The sequence below is a fragment of the Echinops telfairi genome, unplaced genomic scaffold, assembly GCF_000313985.2.
Source record: "Echinops telfairi isolate 266 unplaced genomic scaffold, ASM31398v2 ScPeMD7_5592;HRSCAF=6446, whole genome shotgun sequence".
Classification (NCBI taxonomy): domain Eukaryota; kingdom Metazoa; phylum Chordata; class Mammalia; order Afrosoricida; family Tenrecidae; genus Echinops; species Echinops telfairi.
Window position 1 is genome coordinate 53,842,492 of NW_022109491.1, and position 16,621 is coordinate 53,859,112.

General features: G+C 43.7%; 1 protein-coding gene across 4 annotated transcripts in view; it reads left to right on the forward strand.

Annotated features, from left to right (window-relative positions):
* OPCML (opioid binding protein/cell adhesion molecule like) overlaps positions 1–16,040 on the forward strand; it is a 1,483,171-nt gene extending 1,467,131 nt beyond the window's left edge. For all 4 annotated transcript variants that reach the window (XM_045295297.1, XM_045295298.1, XM_030887036.2 and 1 more), the window contains one exon: positions 15,368–16,040. In XM_045295297.1, the coding sequence (XP_045151232.1) occupies positions 15,368–15,468 (101 nt within the window). In that variant the 3' untranslated portion in view covers positions 15,469–16,040. The remainder of the gene's footprint in view (positions 1–15,367) is intronic.
* The last annotated feature ends 581 nt before the right edge of the window (positions 16,041–16,621 follow it).

A 16,621-nucleotide genomic window follows, 5' to 3' on the forward strand; every position in this document is an offset into this window, starting at 1 on the left:
CATCTTGATAAACCCACAGTTAGCTCCTTTCCCCAGTTTTGGGAGTGTTTATCTAAAGCAGTGGTTCTCAATCTTCCTAATGTCACAACCCTTTAATACAGTTCCTCATGTTGTGGTGACCCCCACCCCCAACCATAAAATCATTTTCATTGCTACTTCATAACTGCAATTTTGCTACTGTTCTGAATCTGGCAACCCCTGTGAAAGGGTCGTTTGACCCCCCCATCAGGGTCGCGATCCACAGGTTGAGAACCGCGGCTCTAAAGGATAAACATAAGGACATACACAAATACATATAAACAGGAATACATTCACTCATACAGTTAGATGGCCAGAAACTGGTGTCCGCTGTACTTCTACACTTGGAAGTCTGACACCCTTACTTTTTTTATAGTGTCAAACAGTTAGATGAAATTTTGTAACTCTTGAATTTTCTAGACGTGGTATTGGCTTTCATAGCTCTGGGTTCAACACAATCTTATATGATTAACCCTATTTCCATCTTTCTCACAAATGCCCAGCTCTTGGTCTAGATAAAATGGATTGAAAGTGTGAGAAGGGATGCCAGCCTGCTGCTGCCCCTGCCATCACTGTCAGTTGGTGTGATTGCTAGGAGCAAGGAATACAAGTCTTATCAAGAGAAAGAGCCTTAGATTGATATTCGGATGTCCTGGGTTCTTGTCCCCTCTGCCTTTAACTACGGAAAGACATGTCTCATAGATAACAAGGGAACATGTAAATCCCCACAAAGGTGCACATCCCTATCCAGCTCCACTCAGACATGTGACTTTGGGCAAGTTATGCAAACTTCTGAGCTTTAGTCCCCTCATGTAAGCATTCAGTGCTAGAAGCTGTCTCAAAAGCCTGGTAAGAGGATGTATTTTTTCATAAGAAGTCCAGCTGCCAATCAAAAGGTTGGCTGTTTGAACCCACCGGCTGCTCATGTCTGTATAAAAAGTCTTATAAAAGGTACATTTAGATGATTAACTTTGAAAACACACATAGACCAAAGGCCTTGATTTACTCAGCTAACCTTGGGATGATATTTTCTGGCCGGTTGTCTTTAAGAATATCATTGTGAGAGGCATAAAACAATATTCACTGGCTTGGTATAATAAAATGAAAACCATTCAAGGTCTTATGATTACTACTGCCTTCGGACAACCCCTTGGGACACTGCCCTTCCTGTCAGCATCTCCCATGGCACAGCTGAAACAAGGACTGCTCTGTGGAGCCTGTGCTTTCCATTCTTCCAGTCACATGTGCACTCTTGCTATAACGCCACCAGTTCCTGTCACTCATCCTATCACGGTTCCCCCAGTTGGTGAACACCATCTATCAGTCCACGTCTCAGTCCACGTCTCAGTCCACGTCTCCCTTCCTCGGAGAATCCTTCTCTGATCCTCCTGACCCGATCACCACCTCCTTACATCTCTCTGACTTGTTTGGACTCACTTTGGCATTCCTCCAGGGGATAAGCATTGGCTACCTCTTCCAAGCTAATTGACGCGGAGGCAGCCATGACACAAGAGACTCCTTGTTTCTGTTGCCTTCAGCCTCTCATTTCCATAGTTCCATAGATCTAGCTCCAGTTCATTTTCCCCATTGGAACCTTTAAGCCCATGGATGGAGGTCCATGACGATTTCGGCCTTCTCTTGGTATCTAGCACACAATCAAGCACAGGTATACGCCGCAGCAGTGGGTCAGGCACATTGTGATGGAATAGGAGTTCAACTGTCAGGAATGAAAATGTTACTGAAAAGAGTAGGGTCTCTCAGCTTCCCAGACTTTCCAAGACCAAACTTTGCTGTGAAGCTTTCTTTATGGCTTTAGGAAAGTCCACTTCACAGGGCCTTGGATGATTTATTCATTTTTAATCAGTGAAAGCATTTCAGATGAGGACTCTGGGGTATCTGATGCTACAACGGAAAGGCAATAGTTTCAGCACAATACATGTGTCCAGAGTCAACAGTGTGTTGTCCAGTCGATGAAACCTTTTCTGGTGTCCACCGAAGCTCTGTGACTTCTCAATGTCCCCATAACTATGGCTCATGATAGCCAATCACTTGCCAGGTACAAGACACTAGACTAAATGTTTCAGATGGTTTATCTTGTTTAGCAACTCTAAGACATAAGTACTGGGCTTATCCCGTGTTCCCAGATAAGGAAGTTGAGAGGACAGGAGATTACACTAACTGGTTGATGCTATGTACTTAGATTTCAAGGGCTGGTATCTTTGCTACCATTTCAACTCAACCTTTCCATTCAAGTTACAACCCTTAACAACTCCTTCACAGCTATTGGGAAACACATTGTGATAGAACTCCTTATCAACAATTAGCCTGCTTGTAGCCATTCCACAGACCAACAACTCCCTGCTTCTAATCATGAACTCATTTTTTTAAGACTGGGTTTTGCTGTTACAATCCCTATAGCAATGCACACATTCACACACACACAGTTTCTAGGCAAGTATTTATAGATTGTTTTTTTATTTGTTTTACATTTTTGGGAGAGAGAATCTTTTGATACTACACCTGTGAACCCATCACAATATGCACACACAATAGGCCTCTCCTACAAATTTCATTAAAATATTTCCACACCTACGTGCAAAGAACAAAGGAAAATGGGATAAAAGAAATTTCAAAGGAATACAGAAGACTAGGGAGACAATGAATTAGTGTGTGGGTTGGAACAGGAAATTATTTTTAAAATGAGGGACAACATAGGTGGGTGGATGATTAGCAGACCAGTGAGGAGCTGGCATTTAAGGTGAGGTACCCAGCACCTCCGGGGCCTCCTCCTGAAACTGTCACCTCACAAAGCCACAACCACGAGCAGGTCCCTTAGGCTGAGGGCGCTTTGGGATTTTTGGTGTTTGTTTTTTGTTGTTGTTGGTTTTTAGCAACTATGGATACATGCACTGCACAGAGAGAAAAATAAAGAGGAGAGGCTTGTTCTAGGACAGAAATGGGTCCCAGTCCCAACTCTGACAAAGACCAGAAATGACTCTCCTTATTCCTAAGATATCGATAAAATGCAAGAGCTGAACAATTTGGACTTCTAGCTTACCTCCAGTTTCTAAAACTCTCTTTTGAATTAAAATAAGTAAATAAAGCAGGGGAGAGGAAAGTGGACTCCAAAGTGATAGTGTTTAACGTCAGAAATCGTGTCAAGTGCTCCGAGCCCCTGAAGATATCTTGCTCCCCAAACATGTAACTGTATTCAATGGATGCTGTCTTTGTGAGCCCACCTGGTGCCCTGTCACCTTGAAATCCTGCCGGACTTGGCTCAGCCTGCGTTCCTTAGCGCTGCCTCTCATGAAGCCATTCACTTCCTGTGAACTTGCCGACCCATTTCGCCTCCTCTGGGCATGACGAAGAGCCCCATCTCCCTGCCCTCAAAGTGCAACGAGGAGAGATTCTGGCCTTGCCGACATCCTGGTGCTGCCGGGTGTGTGATGTGCTTAATGAGGCCTATAAACGCCTGGATTACTGGAACCGGCAGGGGAGGAGGACTCAGGACGCAAACACAGCCAGGGGAGGGAAGCTACTCTAGAGTGAACAACAGCTTTCTCACATCCTGGGTGTGAAATTGTAGTGACACAAATTGGTGACATTAAAAGTGACATCAGGAATAGGGGCATGTTGGCACTGCAGGTGACAATGACGAAGCACTCGCCTTAATCTGGCTTCTGGGCTCTGGCGTTCCAGACAGCAGAGTACCTGTAGCCCCACTCAGAGGACTTGCCACCACAGCCATGGCCAGCAGGAGGAGGGAGTCTTGATTTCTTCTGACCACCCATCCCCAGTAAATCCACATGTCTGCCGGGTTCTTTACAGCATACTCTTTAAGGAGACTCTGCACAAATGACTCCTCTTACCTCAACCTTTCTCTGGCCTCTCTCCTCTAAGGGCCCCCCACCTCCCCGCCCAAGATAAATGAACAGAGCACTCAGAATCCCTGCCCTATGATCCCTCCCTCACCCACTGTCTCTAGGCTGTTCCCCTTCCCTTGATAGAGATCTACAGGAAGAAGGGGCTTTCACACCTGTGAAGAGTGACAGCCTCTGAAATCCACAGGGACAGTTCTGCTCTGTACTACAGACGCGATGGCAGCGAGCGTGAGAACGTTTCTTTCAGGTGTCTCAAGGAGACAAGGGCAGGTGGCCCTAGAAATGTGAGGATTCTCTTAAAACTCCCACTTTCTGCCCTCCATAGACTGCTGCACATCATTCCTTCATTTCACGTCCAGACCTTTTAACAGGAAGAGCCAGCATTCCCTATATCCACTCCCCCAGCTGGGTCTATGTCTTTGTCTCCCAGCCTGTCCTCCCCGGTAGTTCAGTCTCCTCTCTGCTCGATGGTCTGTTCTTTCTGCCAACTCTGATTCCCATCACCCCCGTTCTGGTTTGGCGGTATACCCACAGGGCGACATGCATCTTGTGTTTCCTTCTCCACCTGATTGTAGTTCCTCTGCCACCTGCCTTAAACGTTGTTCGGGGATAAGATGACAAGTGAGAACAGGAGAGGTCTTCTGTGTCAAGCATCTTCGAGAGCAAGATTCCTTAGCCTGTGTTAAACCCACTTTGAATGTTTAACAAATAAAAATCAGTGGGCCTTGTTACAGACTCATTTAATCAGGATCTCCAGGGAAGATCCTGCAATGCTCTTTTTCAGGCAAGCTCTCCAAGTGAACCCGGTCGCATAACAATCACCTCCAAGAAGTTGGTGACAGTGCTTGAGCCTCTGAATGCTCTCTCCTCCTGAATCGGAGTCAAAAAGCCTCTCCCGAGAAATCTAACTCGCCCAACTCTGCACAGAATCTGCTGTGCAAAAGTCACGAGCTCTTTATGGTATAAAGCAAGCTGCCATCAGTTCCATCCCCATGGTTGCTTGAGAGGGTGGGCAGGGAACAGCCTAAGAACAAAGACCCAGGCTGAAGAAAGGAACTCCATTCACCACCTTTACCAGGCAAGACCTCCTCATCTCTGGAGCATTCGCAAATCCCTCTGAAAAATTAAGCATTTCATATTCTAGGCTTTCATTTGACCTGTATTTTGTTTGAAAGTAGGTAAGTTAAAGAGTGTTACAAAAACATAGAAACATTTATTAAACAATAATATAAAACAAGAAGCTAGTCTTTCTTGAGCGACCCAATACCTAGGTGTATACATTTCTGAAGATAGTGTTTCCACCTCTCCAGCCCTTTTCTGAATAATTCTGCATTCCGAATTTTAACACTTCACAATGGCAGTTTGGGCCATTCAAAAGCAAATTCTTTTAAAATGTTTTTTGACCTTTGAGAAGCAAAAGATATCCGACTGCACAAGATCGGGGTATACATAGGTTATGATTTGCCACTAAAATTTGCTTAGATTATTCCTTGCCACCTCTGGAGAATAAGCAGGTGCATTGTCATTAAGGTGATGGTAAGAGAAACAAACAAACAAACAGCCCAAATCCAAATTCACTGCCATTCAGTCAATGCCAACTCATAGCAACCCTACAGAGCTGGCTAGGACTGCCCCTGTGAGTTTCCAAGACACTAACTCTTGCAGGAGGGTGGGAAATTCCCAGTGTAACTTCCGGCATTTTCTTAATAAGCCTGTGATCATCCTGCCTCCTTTAAGAAAATCTATCACGATGACACCTTTGAGGTTCCCCCAAATATTCACCATAACCTTGAGCTGATCTCACTGTCTTGAATTTAAATGACGCAGGAGATCTCTTCAGAAGCCACTGTTTGGAGGGAGCCTTTCATTTGAAAGTATCCTAACGAGAGGAAGACAAGTATATTACTGAGGAAACATGTCGGCCAGCACCCTCGGGTTGTTCAAATGTGCTTTCTTTATGCGTCTGTGAACTGCAACCCAGGGAGCAATACTTTTGACTTCCCCTTGCATTCCCCTTCCCGGGCCTTGGGATGGATGGCACTGTATCTTGTATGGTTGTTGCCTACTAAATGTTTGTTCAATTAATACATATAGCTCCCAGTCAATAGGGGCATCAGTTATAGCCTCTATGTAGTTTGAAACTCTTCACTAAGCAAGAAAAATTAAAACGCAAAGTTTCAAAAGGATTTTTCATACTATTCCCACCCCCAGGGAATCCAAATAGCTCTTTCTCAGACACATTCCCTTGCATTACAGTCTTGTAAATGCTCTGATTCTAACTTGAAATGCAGGTTTGTTTACTTATTTATTTTTCTCCCCTGTGGGCGTTCCTTGTGAGGGAAATTATATCAACCATTCACTGTTGAGGAAGAAGCTCTTCACATGATTTCTTAGTGCAGAAACATCAAAATTTGTATACATCTGCCCATTTCCTGCTGATAATGTATATGATTTTATTTTCTGCATCCACAATTTAAATCCAGGTGAAGGGGAATGAGTCACGGAAAACGCTTCCATTGCTGTTGGCTGATGACAGCAGCTCAATCATTTGTATTTTATCCAACCAGCAAAATGTCAACATATTAGAAAAATTATGCAGACGTTTCACATTTCATTCCTGATGAGGCTTCTTGTCACTACCACGCACCTTCCCCTCCTCTGCCAGATTCCTTGATGTCTGGCTGTTAGCCTCAGCATCCTGGGTTTCCCACTGAGCATGCAGGGTGTGCTGATGTCAGCGCAGACACGGAAGCTTATGATTCGGCAGAGACTAAAGTCTTGTCTCTTTCAGGTTTGTGACGAGCTGATAGATTTGATAGGGACTTCTTAAACCGTTTTGTCTTTGTTGTAAGCCCAAAGCAAGGGGTGGTAAAGAGAACAAAACAAAGATGGCTGCCCTTCCTTCCTCCATATCCGCTGGCTTAGTTGTGCTGCAAAGCCTGGCTCATCTTCCTGTAACACAGCACAGGGCCACGTGGGCTGCTGTTAATTACAGAGAATGGAAGGAAAGCTTCCTTTGAAGGGGAGTGATGTGCCTTCATCAGCGAGCACTGCTGAAAAGAGGGTTCTGTTTCACCAACAGTGGAACACACACATCCTCTAATTAGATTTCCCTGCTCCTCTTTTAATCACCGAGAGCATCATTATCCTTTTGGTTCCTCATTAGGAAGGTCACACAGTTCATAATCATATTTTCAAAAACCTATCCAAGTTTCGGAACACTATCTAGCCAGACTTCAGATATTTCACTGATCTCCCGGTGCTATCTCCAAGTTCAGTTTGCCTGTGGGCGCTTCTTTTTGGTTTGGTTTGTGTTTTAATGTCATCACTCTGCCACCCGCCATGTGAATAGAATTCCAGCTAAAGAGGCTACCGTGGCTGAAGAACAGTGCAAGATTTTATTACCAATTCGGAAAGGAAAATGGGGATACATGCTCATATCTGGATCACTTGTCATAAACATGCTTCTTTCTCTCTCTCTTTTTTTTAAGTTTCAAAATCTCTTAGGTGGCAGCAGCTCATCAGAAGCTGCTAGATGTTTCTGGGAGGTTGGTGCTGCGTTTGGATACTTAAAGCCTTTCATTCAAGAGGATGCTCAGTCACTCATGAGCGTTGCCAAAATGTGTGGGGCCAGGGGTGGTCTGTTGCAAGTCTGTAGCTTTTTTAGGCTTACCTTCTATCAGAGTGGCTCTTCAAGTGTTTCGTACATTTTATTTACCAACATGGCCACTCAAAAGAGAATGCCATTTTATTGATTTATTTATAATTGTTAGTTGTGGGTGAAGCCCTGCTGAGCTTTGCATCTGGCCACTTCCTCCCACTGGTCCACGGTTCACAAACAGGTTGACCTTTATGCCATGTGATCATTTCTGACATGTATTTCAATCGTTTCAGCTTATTTCTTCTAATTGCTGAAAGCTAGCTTGGTTTTCTCTGCCAATTGGTCCCTAAGGTGTTTCCTGGTTACGGGTGTCATGGTTTACAATTTGTTTTGGGTCTTTGCAGGATCATTTTAACTTTTACATGTAAAGATGCTCAGCTCTAGGTGTGAGGGCGGTGATTAATTCTTAGCGTTGAAAAGAGCACAGGAAGAGAAAGTGTAACGAGGAGGAAAGGCATGATATGTGTCGTCACTCTCAATTTGTCCCCAAGGATAAATTGGATGAAGCCTGTTGTTTGGAACACCCATCCTAATGTATGTGACTCATTGTTAACCATCAATAAAGTATATATGGTTCAATGTGTCATTTACCCAGAGAAAGAGTTGGAATTCTGAATAAACTCCCATAGAATGATGGGCCCCCCTCAGGTAGGTTTTATCTGTGTCTAGCAGCCATCCAGATCCTGTCTAGAGGGACTGGCTCACTTGCTCAGTAGCCAAATTAACTGTTCACCTGGCATTGGAGGGTTATTTTGGACACCTGCTCTTGCAGAGGGCCTGTAGGTTTAAAACAGGAGTCCCACAAAATGTGATATTTTTAGGGATCAACAATTATTGTCTTCTTTCTAATTCACCTAATATTTATTCAACCTTTGCTGTCCACTCATTGATTTTATATACATCTTGGCTAATCCTCCCAGCAACTCCCATCCTCCTCCCATTTGATAAAGGAACCATTAGAGAGAAGTCAACAGTCTTATCCAAAGACACCTGCTAGTGAGTAGCAGAGGCAGAATTCCAATTCAGTTCTGTTTGACTTTTCAATTCAAACTATCCAGCAAGCAGGGCATTGCTGAGTTCACACTGGCCAAGAGTTTGGCCGTCCTCTAGATGAAAGAGATGACGTGTTCCACACGACTTTTTCCCCAGAATATGGGAAAAGAATTGATTGATTGTTTTATTTAATTACCAAGACTATCACAGAGAATATAATTTAAAAAACAAAACAAAACCCTAGGTTGTTAGGTTGCTAAAAGAAAGGAAATTATGATTTGAATCCACCAGCTTCTACCAGGGAGAAAGTTGAGGTCGTCTACATCCATACATATGTACAGCCTCAGAAACCATAGGGAACAGGTCTACTCCACACTCTCGGGTTGCTATAGGTAGCAATTAACTCAATGGCACTGAGTGGAATATAAGCTCTTTTAGCAGAGATGAGACCCATGTTTCTCTCTAAAAGAAGATCCAGGCAAATAGTAGGCATCATGAGCTATCTATTGAATGTATAGCTGTGATTTCTATGCGGGATGGTTGGAAGGGGGTTCGTGGCTTGTTTCTTTGGCAAAGAAGTCTCCTTTGCTTTTGGACCTTACTTATGGAGCCTGGCTTCATTGCTTTTTAATGCCTGAGTCAGGATCCCACATTCTTCTTGGTCCTCATGCCAAATGACCCCTTTCGGCAACAAATAACTGAACTTTAAACTGTCCAACCTCCTCACTCTTTCAACTACCCAAACCCACTTCTGGGTCCTAAGCATTTACACAAGCTTATGGACAACTTCTAATTGCCTTTTGGTGTTATGTAAATTTTATTTCACTTTTAAAATATTGAAGTAACCTCTACTCACAACAAATTCTTCATCATAGGCACTTTATTTGCTACAGGAGTAGCTCTTAAATCACTAAGAAGACTTTGAGCGTTTTCTGAAGGGAGGCTACGAACTTTCAAGCATCTGCTCTGACACACCTCCAAATCCCACTTAAAGACCTAGTTAGGAGCAGGCCTCTTCATAACCCAGGGACTACCTGCCAGCAGTAAATACTCAAGTAAGTCAACGTTAGCCTGAACTAAAACAAGGACTCAAGTTCAGACTGAAGAATATGGTGGGGTTCTTCATCTTTAGCTTCAGTGGTTGGAGGCTAAATTGTAACAATAGTTGTAATGACAGGACTTTCCTCTAGACTTGCAGATATTATGGTATCACAGACAGCATTATACTTCAAGGTAGACCTTGATTTGTTCTTTTTTTTTTTTTTGAAGATGACTCTGGGTCTTTGCCCCTTGAATTGGTCACTCCCAGCATATGAAACCATGTGACTGTCTGACTCACGAGGGCCAATACCAGTCCAATTCAGTTCACTTATCCTAGGATAACAATCTTTCCATGTTCCATTTCATTTAGATGCCTTCCAATGTCCCAGGTGCATACTTCTTATACTGCATGTTCCTAATATCAGTGGGTACCTGCAGCAGTGTCTTCTCAGTCTGAATTGTGTTCCACCAGCAAAAGAAAGTCCTGAACCTATTCTCTGTCCAGGCCATTAAGGGTGACTCTGTCTTGAGAAAACAAGTCATATCTTGAATGTCTTTTAACTGGAGGGGCTTATCTTCCAGCACGATTTCAGACAATATTTCACAGCTTTTCACATGGTTTCTATGGCTAATTTTTCAGAATTAAACTGCTTATTCCTTCCTCAGAGTCTGTTCTAAGTCTGGAGGTTTCACTGCAACCCGATCACCATGGGGGACCCTGCTGGCCTTGAAATACCCGTGGTATAGCTTCCAGCATAAAAGCAACATGCAAGCCTCCACCATATGTGGGAACCCAGAGGGATGAGACCATTATTGAACAATGTCACTCAGATCACGTGCAAGTAAATTCTTGCTGAATATACTACCAACTGGTTAAAGTAGTACATCAACAGGGAGCTGGCAGAAAATCAAGCTGGTTTCAAAAGACAACAGGGAATGAGGGATTCCATTACAGACATCAGATAGATCTTGGCTGAAGGCAGAGATTATCAGGAAGAGGCTTAGTTGTGTTTTATTGACTATGCAAAAGCACTCAGCTGTGTGACTCATAACAAACCCCCAATGACATTGTGAAGAATGGGAAATGCACAAAAGGGAATTGTGGTCGTGGGGAACCTGTCCACAGACCAAGAGACAGTCTTTTGAACAGAACAAGAGGATACTACATGGTTTACTATCAGGAAAGATGTGCGGCAGCATTAGGTCCTTTCACCATACTCATTCAATCTGTGCGCTGAGCAAATAATCCGAGAAGCTGGACTCGATGAAGAACACAGCATCGGGATTGAAGGAAGACTTGTTCACAACCCGCCATGTGCAGATACATGGGGGAAATCTGCTGCACGAGATCTCGTTAGAGTGTTGAAAAGCAAGGATGTTACTTAGAGGACAGAAGTGCTCCTGACCCACACCACGATACTTTCAGTTGCCTCGTAGGCATGTGAAAGATGGACATTGAATAAGGAAGATCAAAGAAGACTTGATGCCTTTGAATAGTAGTGCTGGAGAATGGCCTGCCAAAAGCCCAAACAAGTCTATCTTGGAAGCAGTATTATCCCTATTTCCAATGAAAAGAGAGGGGGTATCTTGTCTCAGATCATGCAGCTGGCAAGCTTCAGAGTGGAACTTAAATTCAAATGGGTACAACCCCAAAGTTTCATCTTCATAGTGGTCAGTGACGTTAGCACAAAGAACCTTTAAGGGCTCATAGCCTGGGCGGTAAGGTCTCTAAAGAGCAGGCATGTGCAGAAGACATATCTTTGTGCCTAGACATTGTCTACTTCATATGTTTCCTCACGGAAGCTCTGCTCCCTCGTGTTTCTTTCAACTCCATCTCTCTTCAAACTCTGGTCTTTTGTTGAGGTGTATATTTGAGAATCAGTTTTCTGTAGGTGTACATTCAACTGAGAATCTGCCTTTTGCTTCTAAATTTTAGGTTTTAGATATAATTTTCTACACGTTTCTATAGAAAAAGGTATAAAAGCACCATTTGTATTCCTTAACTTATTAAAATCATGACGACTCTCATCCTGAGTGCCTAATACATGCAGGAATTATCTGCATCCTTTTCCTAATTTCCAGCCCATCAGAACGACCATAAAGATACAGTAAAATAAGTTCCTGGCTAGTGGCCTTGGTCTCTCAGTCCTCTAGCCAGGAGAAGGGAACCAGTGAGTCACTCTCTTCCTGCTCTAAGGGAAAAGGAAAACCAAAAGACTTCCTGTAAAGTCCTCTCTGTGTTTTGGTCTGTTTGGTTTTTTGATGCATTCTGCCATCACCTTTATTTGCAAGCAACAAGCACATAGGTTCACAAACAAAACCAATGGAAAGCAAGCAGGGTGCAATCCCAGAGAAAGCAAAATTGATTTTAGTCAAGAGAGCAATAGCTCTGTTTTTAGATGTTTTGGGGCTCTGTTGCCAAATCTCAAATGTGCCCAGGATCTGAATGAGAAAAATCCATGCTAGTTTTAATCTATCTCAAAGTGTATTAAATTAACTCCCTGGCTGGAATAGCCCAATCATTTCTCATAGACTGATTGACCAAGGGCACTTTGGCAGCAAATTGCCATATCATCTGGTATTATAAAAGCAGGTGCTCATCACACCTGGTAAAGGATAAAAACTCTGAAGCTGCATAGAAAATGGACTAACACTGTGATACTTGAGTGGGTAGTATTCTATGATGCTTTCTTGCTGTCTCAGGGGTGATGGCATGGTTGTACACCAATTTGGCAAGGCCATTTGGCTGTTCATCAGTGGTCCCTCCTAGTACCAGATGTGGTTTTCATTCATGCAGTACCACAGCATGCTAACAAGAGAAACCAAAACCTGAACCCACTGCCAGTGAGTCAATCCTGATTGATAGTGTTTTGTAGGACAGAGCAGAGCGACCCCATTGGGTTCCCAAGGCTGCAAATTTTTATGAAAGCCAACCACTGCATATCTCGCCAACAGCATGACTGGTGGGTTTGAATTGCCAACTTTTTGCTTAGCAACCAAGTGCTTTAAACACCATGCCGCAAGGGCACTGGAGAACAGAAAACCAACATCTATTTCCATCAAGTCGATTCCAACTCACAGTGTGACCTTATATCAGGTTTTCCAGACTGCCAATCTTTGCTGGAGCAGACAGCCTCATCTTTATCCCAGGGAGAAACTGGTGTGTTTGAACTACTATCCTTGTATTGATTCCACACCACCACCAGGGCTCCTTTCCCAGAAACATAAGGGCCTTATAAAACATCAAAACGAATCTCTGCTCATCTTGGAGATGAGAAATCCAAGTCCTAAAGAGGAATGTAACTCAGGGAGGGGCAGCGGAGTCACAGATAGAAATCAGGTCTCCAGACTGCCGGTCTATCCTCACTGCCCGACAACATGCACAAATGCCTCCCTCACTACCCCTATATGGGGAGGGAGAGTGTAATAAACAAGCACATACATTCTCGAGCACTGGGCCTAGGTTCTATCTAACTCAGTTGTAAATGTGGTGTGTAAGCTACTTACTTCCTCTGTTCCTCAGTGTCCACACTTATAAAATGGAAAGAATAAAAGTACCTAGCTCATAGAGTCGATGTGAAGATTAAATGGGTTAATATATGCTTAGCAGAATGTTTGTCACATAGGGAACAAAAAATAAATGGTTGCCTAAGCAAGCGGCGTACCTCGTGTCTCACTGTGTCCCTCTCCTGGCTGATCGTCTTTGGAGGGCAGGACTGCAGGGGACTGTGCCTGGACGCCCGCCAGCTGAGCAGTGCAGACCATCTGAGGACAACTGATGTCTTCATTCAGCCACACACCGCTAGAAACCCCCATTTCTCTTGATAATTCTCTCTCCTTATCTGTTCATACTTCATGATTTTATGATTTTCTTTCCTTATATTTCCTCTTGTCCTTTCTGTAGCTGTGTTTGACCTTATACAGATAGCTTGATATTCATAGAAGTGTGCATTCCAATGGTTAAACTTGGAAAAAAGATTATTCTTACATGAAAGACTTTTATTTCTCCAGAGTGGGAAGTCTTCGAGTATAAAATATTTCTCAATACCAACCTAATGAATCAGACTTACATATATACATATATGCATGTACATATACACATATTTATATATTTGTCACATAAATGCACTCCACACATATATATTAATGCATGAAAGTTACTTATTAAGAAAAAATGGGCCATGGAAATCTCCAATGCTCATCTCTTATAAATTTGTGGAGGGAAGAAAACCTCAGGCACATTTTTCAAAGGTAGTTACGCAGGATGGACAATGACCTTCAACTATGAGCATATCCAACCCGGTATAGTCTGTAGTCAGATATGATTCCTTAATATCTGCATTTCACATGGTGGAGGTCCCAGAGACAGGCAATTTTCCATACACATTTGAAACCTCCCACAAGAACAGCAGGACTGCAATGGGTCCTGGGTCCACCTTTGGCTAGTCAATAATCTGTAACGAAATTCACAGAAATATGATCCAGGTCCTCAGACTGTCAAGCAAATGTGAGATTTTAAATTTTGTTAGTTCGTTGCATATCTTGAAAATCAGAAGAAGACAAACATCCATGCTGAAAACTCTGTAGTAGGGACAGACTGGCTGCTCACGACTGAAGGGAAAGATCGGTCCTTTGACAAGGAAAATCACCTATCCTAGACAAGGTCAAGGGTGTATCCAAGTCATTGAGTGGATGGTTGACAACTGACTTGGGACCAAATACTACCTCACCTTTGAGAGCAGCCATTTCGAGTGTGCTCATAAAAGAGGTGGTGAAGTTCTGGCATGAGACAGTAGAAGGAGCATGCTGAGCTCTCTTGTAGCTTTGACTCTCTTGACGAATCAATTTTGCTTTCTCTGGGGTTGCATTCTGCATGCTATTCATTTGATCTTTTGTATGACTCTACGTTCTTGTGGCTTGCAAACAAAGGCGAGGGGCGAAGCCAGAGGCAGAGCTAGCCACTGCTACGCCTGCCCAGGGGCCCTCTGAGCAAGCCAGGCCTTCACACGTTACACACTCTGTCTTTCGGAGACTTGGCGTATGTGGGGAGCTGAGGGGCGAAGACCAACAGTTCCCTGGGGTTGTTTCTCACTGGACTGTGACTGAGGTCAGCGAAGGGAGGATGACTCGCACTGCAGGCAGACTCACTGCCTGGCTGTCTGAACTAGGCATGCACATGGAGCGATTTCACTAATGAGCCATGGAACCCACTCGCTCACAGAAGTTAAAACTCTCAAAGACCCTGACCCATTCTTTCTGAGCGGCTTCAGGGGCAGCTTCCACAATCCCTAAACCACAGATTCCACACTGGGAAAAGCTAGGCTCCTGGGGTTCGCTATATCTTCGCTCTTTTCTCCTCCGCCTGCTTCTGACAGCTGGAACCTCGCTACATGTCATGTCTGTTTGTTCCCCTCTTCCCTGTCTGTGCTGGGAACAATTTGAGGTACAGTTCTTGAACGACCTCATATTCTGCCATATTGTCCCTGTCAGGCCCCACCCTAAGTGACCCCCCCTCAGTGTCTTCTTCTATTGGGTTAACCCCAGGCTTTCAGAGGAGGCTCTAGTGTTCCAGGCATACCAGTGTTTGGCCTCATAGAGTTTCAAAAAAATATTCCTATTGGGTATTTTCCACGGTCCAACTTGGAATGGTGAGTGGTACAGGGGTGGGAGATGGAGGAATGTTCACGGGAAGCATGTCTGTGCATTTGCTTGTCAGTGGGTCCTTTGTGGCCGGCGGTATGTGCTAACGACCTGTTTCTCTCTCCCTGCGCAGGGCCCGGAGCAGTCCTTGATGGTGTAAACTCTGCCTCTAGAGCGCTGGCTTGTCTCTGGCTAGCAGGGACCCTCTTTGCCCACTTCTTCATCAAGTTTTGATCAGAAACCATAGGTCCTCCGTGCAGCGTCCGCTTCGCCATGCCACAGACTTTACTCGGCCTTGTGGAGGGCAAACCAGTTGGGGCTTTTTTATTTGCTTCTGATCTTGGTTTTATTTTGGTTTATTTGTTTCCTCAATGTTTTTGTTCCAGCTTGAATGAACGGGGTGTGGGGAGGGACGGGCAAGACTCTAATCTGTAGGCTAAGTGTTCATTGGGGTGTTCAGAAATGGAATCTCTCCCTGCTACCTTGGCCCTTCCCTTTCCTCTGCTTCTCTCCTCATCGCCATCACCACCACCCCATGCACACCCAAATCCTCGGTTCCATTTGGGCAAAAACATGCCTCGTGATAAACTCCATGAAGATACAACTTGATTCATCATATAGTGCACAGTCTGAGTTACAACTATGTTTCCGATCATCAGTGTCATACGATTTGGACCACTTCTCCTGATTATAGTGTACATATTCCTCTTCTGAGTTTATCATTATCTCATTACATTAGGATTCACATCTTTTCTTTCTGGGAAGTTCTCTCAATATATCAAGACGCACTTGTATATATGTGTGTGTGTGTGCATGTGTGTATATGAATATATACATTCATATACACACATGCACACACACACATATATATGGAAATGTATATTTCCATACATGTGAAAGCTTGTCATCTTGTCTAGCTATTGTGCCCTACCTGCTTCCTCTGCAGGGATATGAGGTAGGGAGCTGAGCTTGCAAGGCAAAACTGAAAATGTGGACGTCATGACCCAAAACGGAGAAGTCTTCTTGGAAATAGGACTTCTCTTTAAAACAGTGCTGGCCAAATTCATAAAGCATGATTGATATATGGTTGGTTCTTTAGGTTTTTATCAAATTATGAAAATAATCATATGGCTATCCATTTACTCAACTTTCTGATTTATCTATCTTTCCAAATATCTCCCTACCTGTCCTCCTCTCTAGCAATCTGTTTGCTATATCAATCTATCAATGTAATTATCTAACACTTCTATTGGTTTCTTTTCTCACCAACTCTGCTTTGTCATATTAATCTCTAATCAGATTTTGTTGATCCACTCACTTCTCCTCTAATACCAGCAGGCATTGGTATCTTCAAATTTACCTACCAACTTCTCACGTGAAAGCCAAG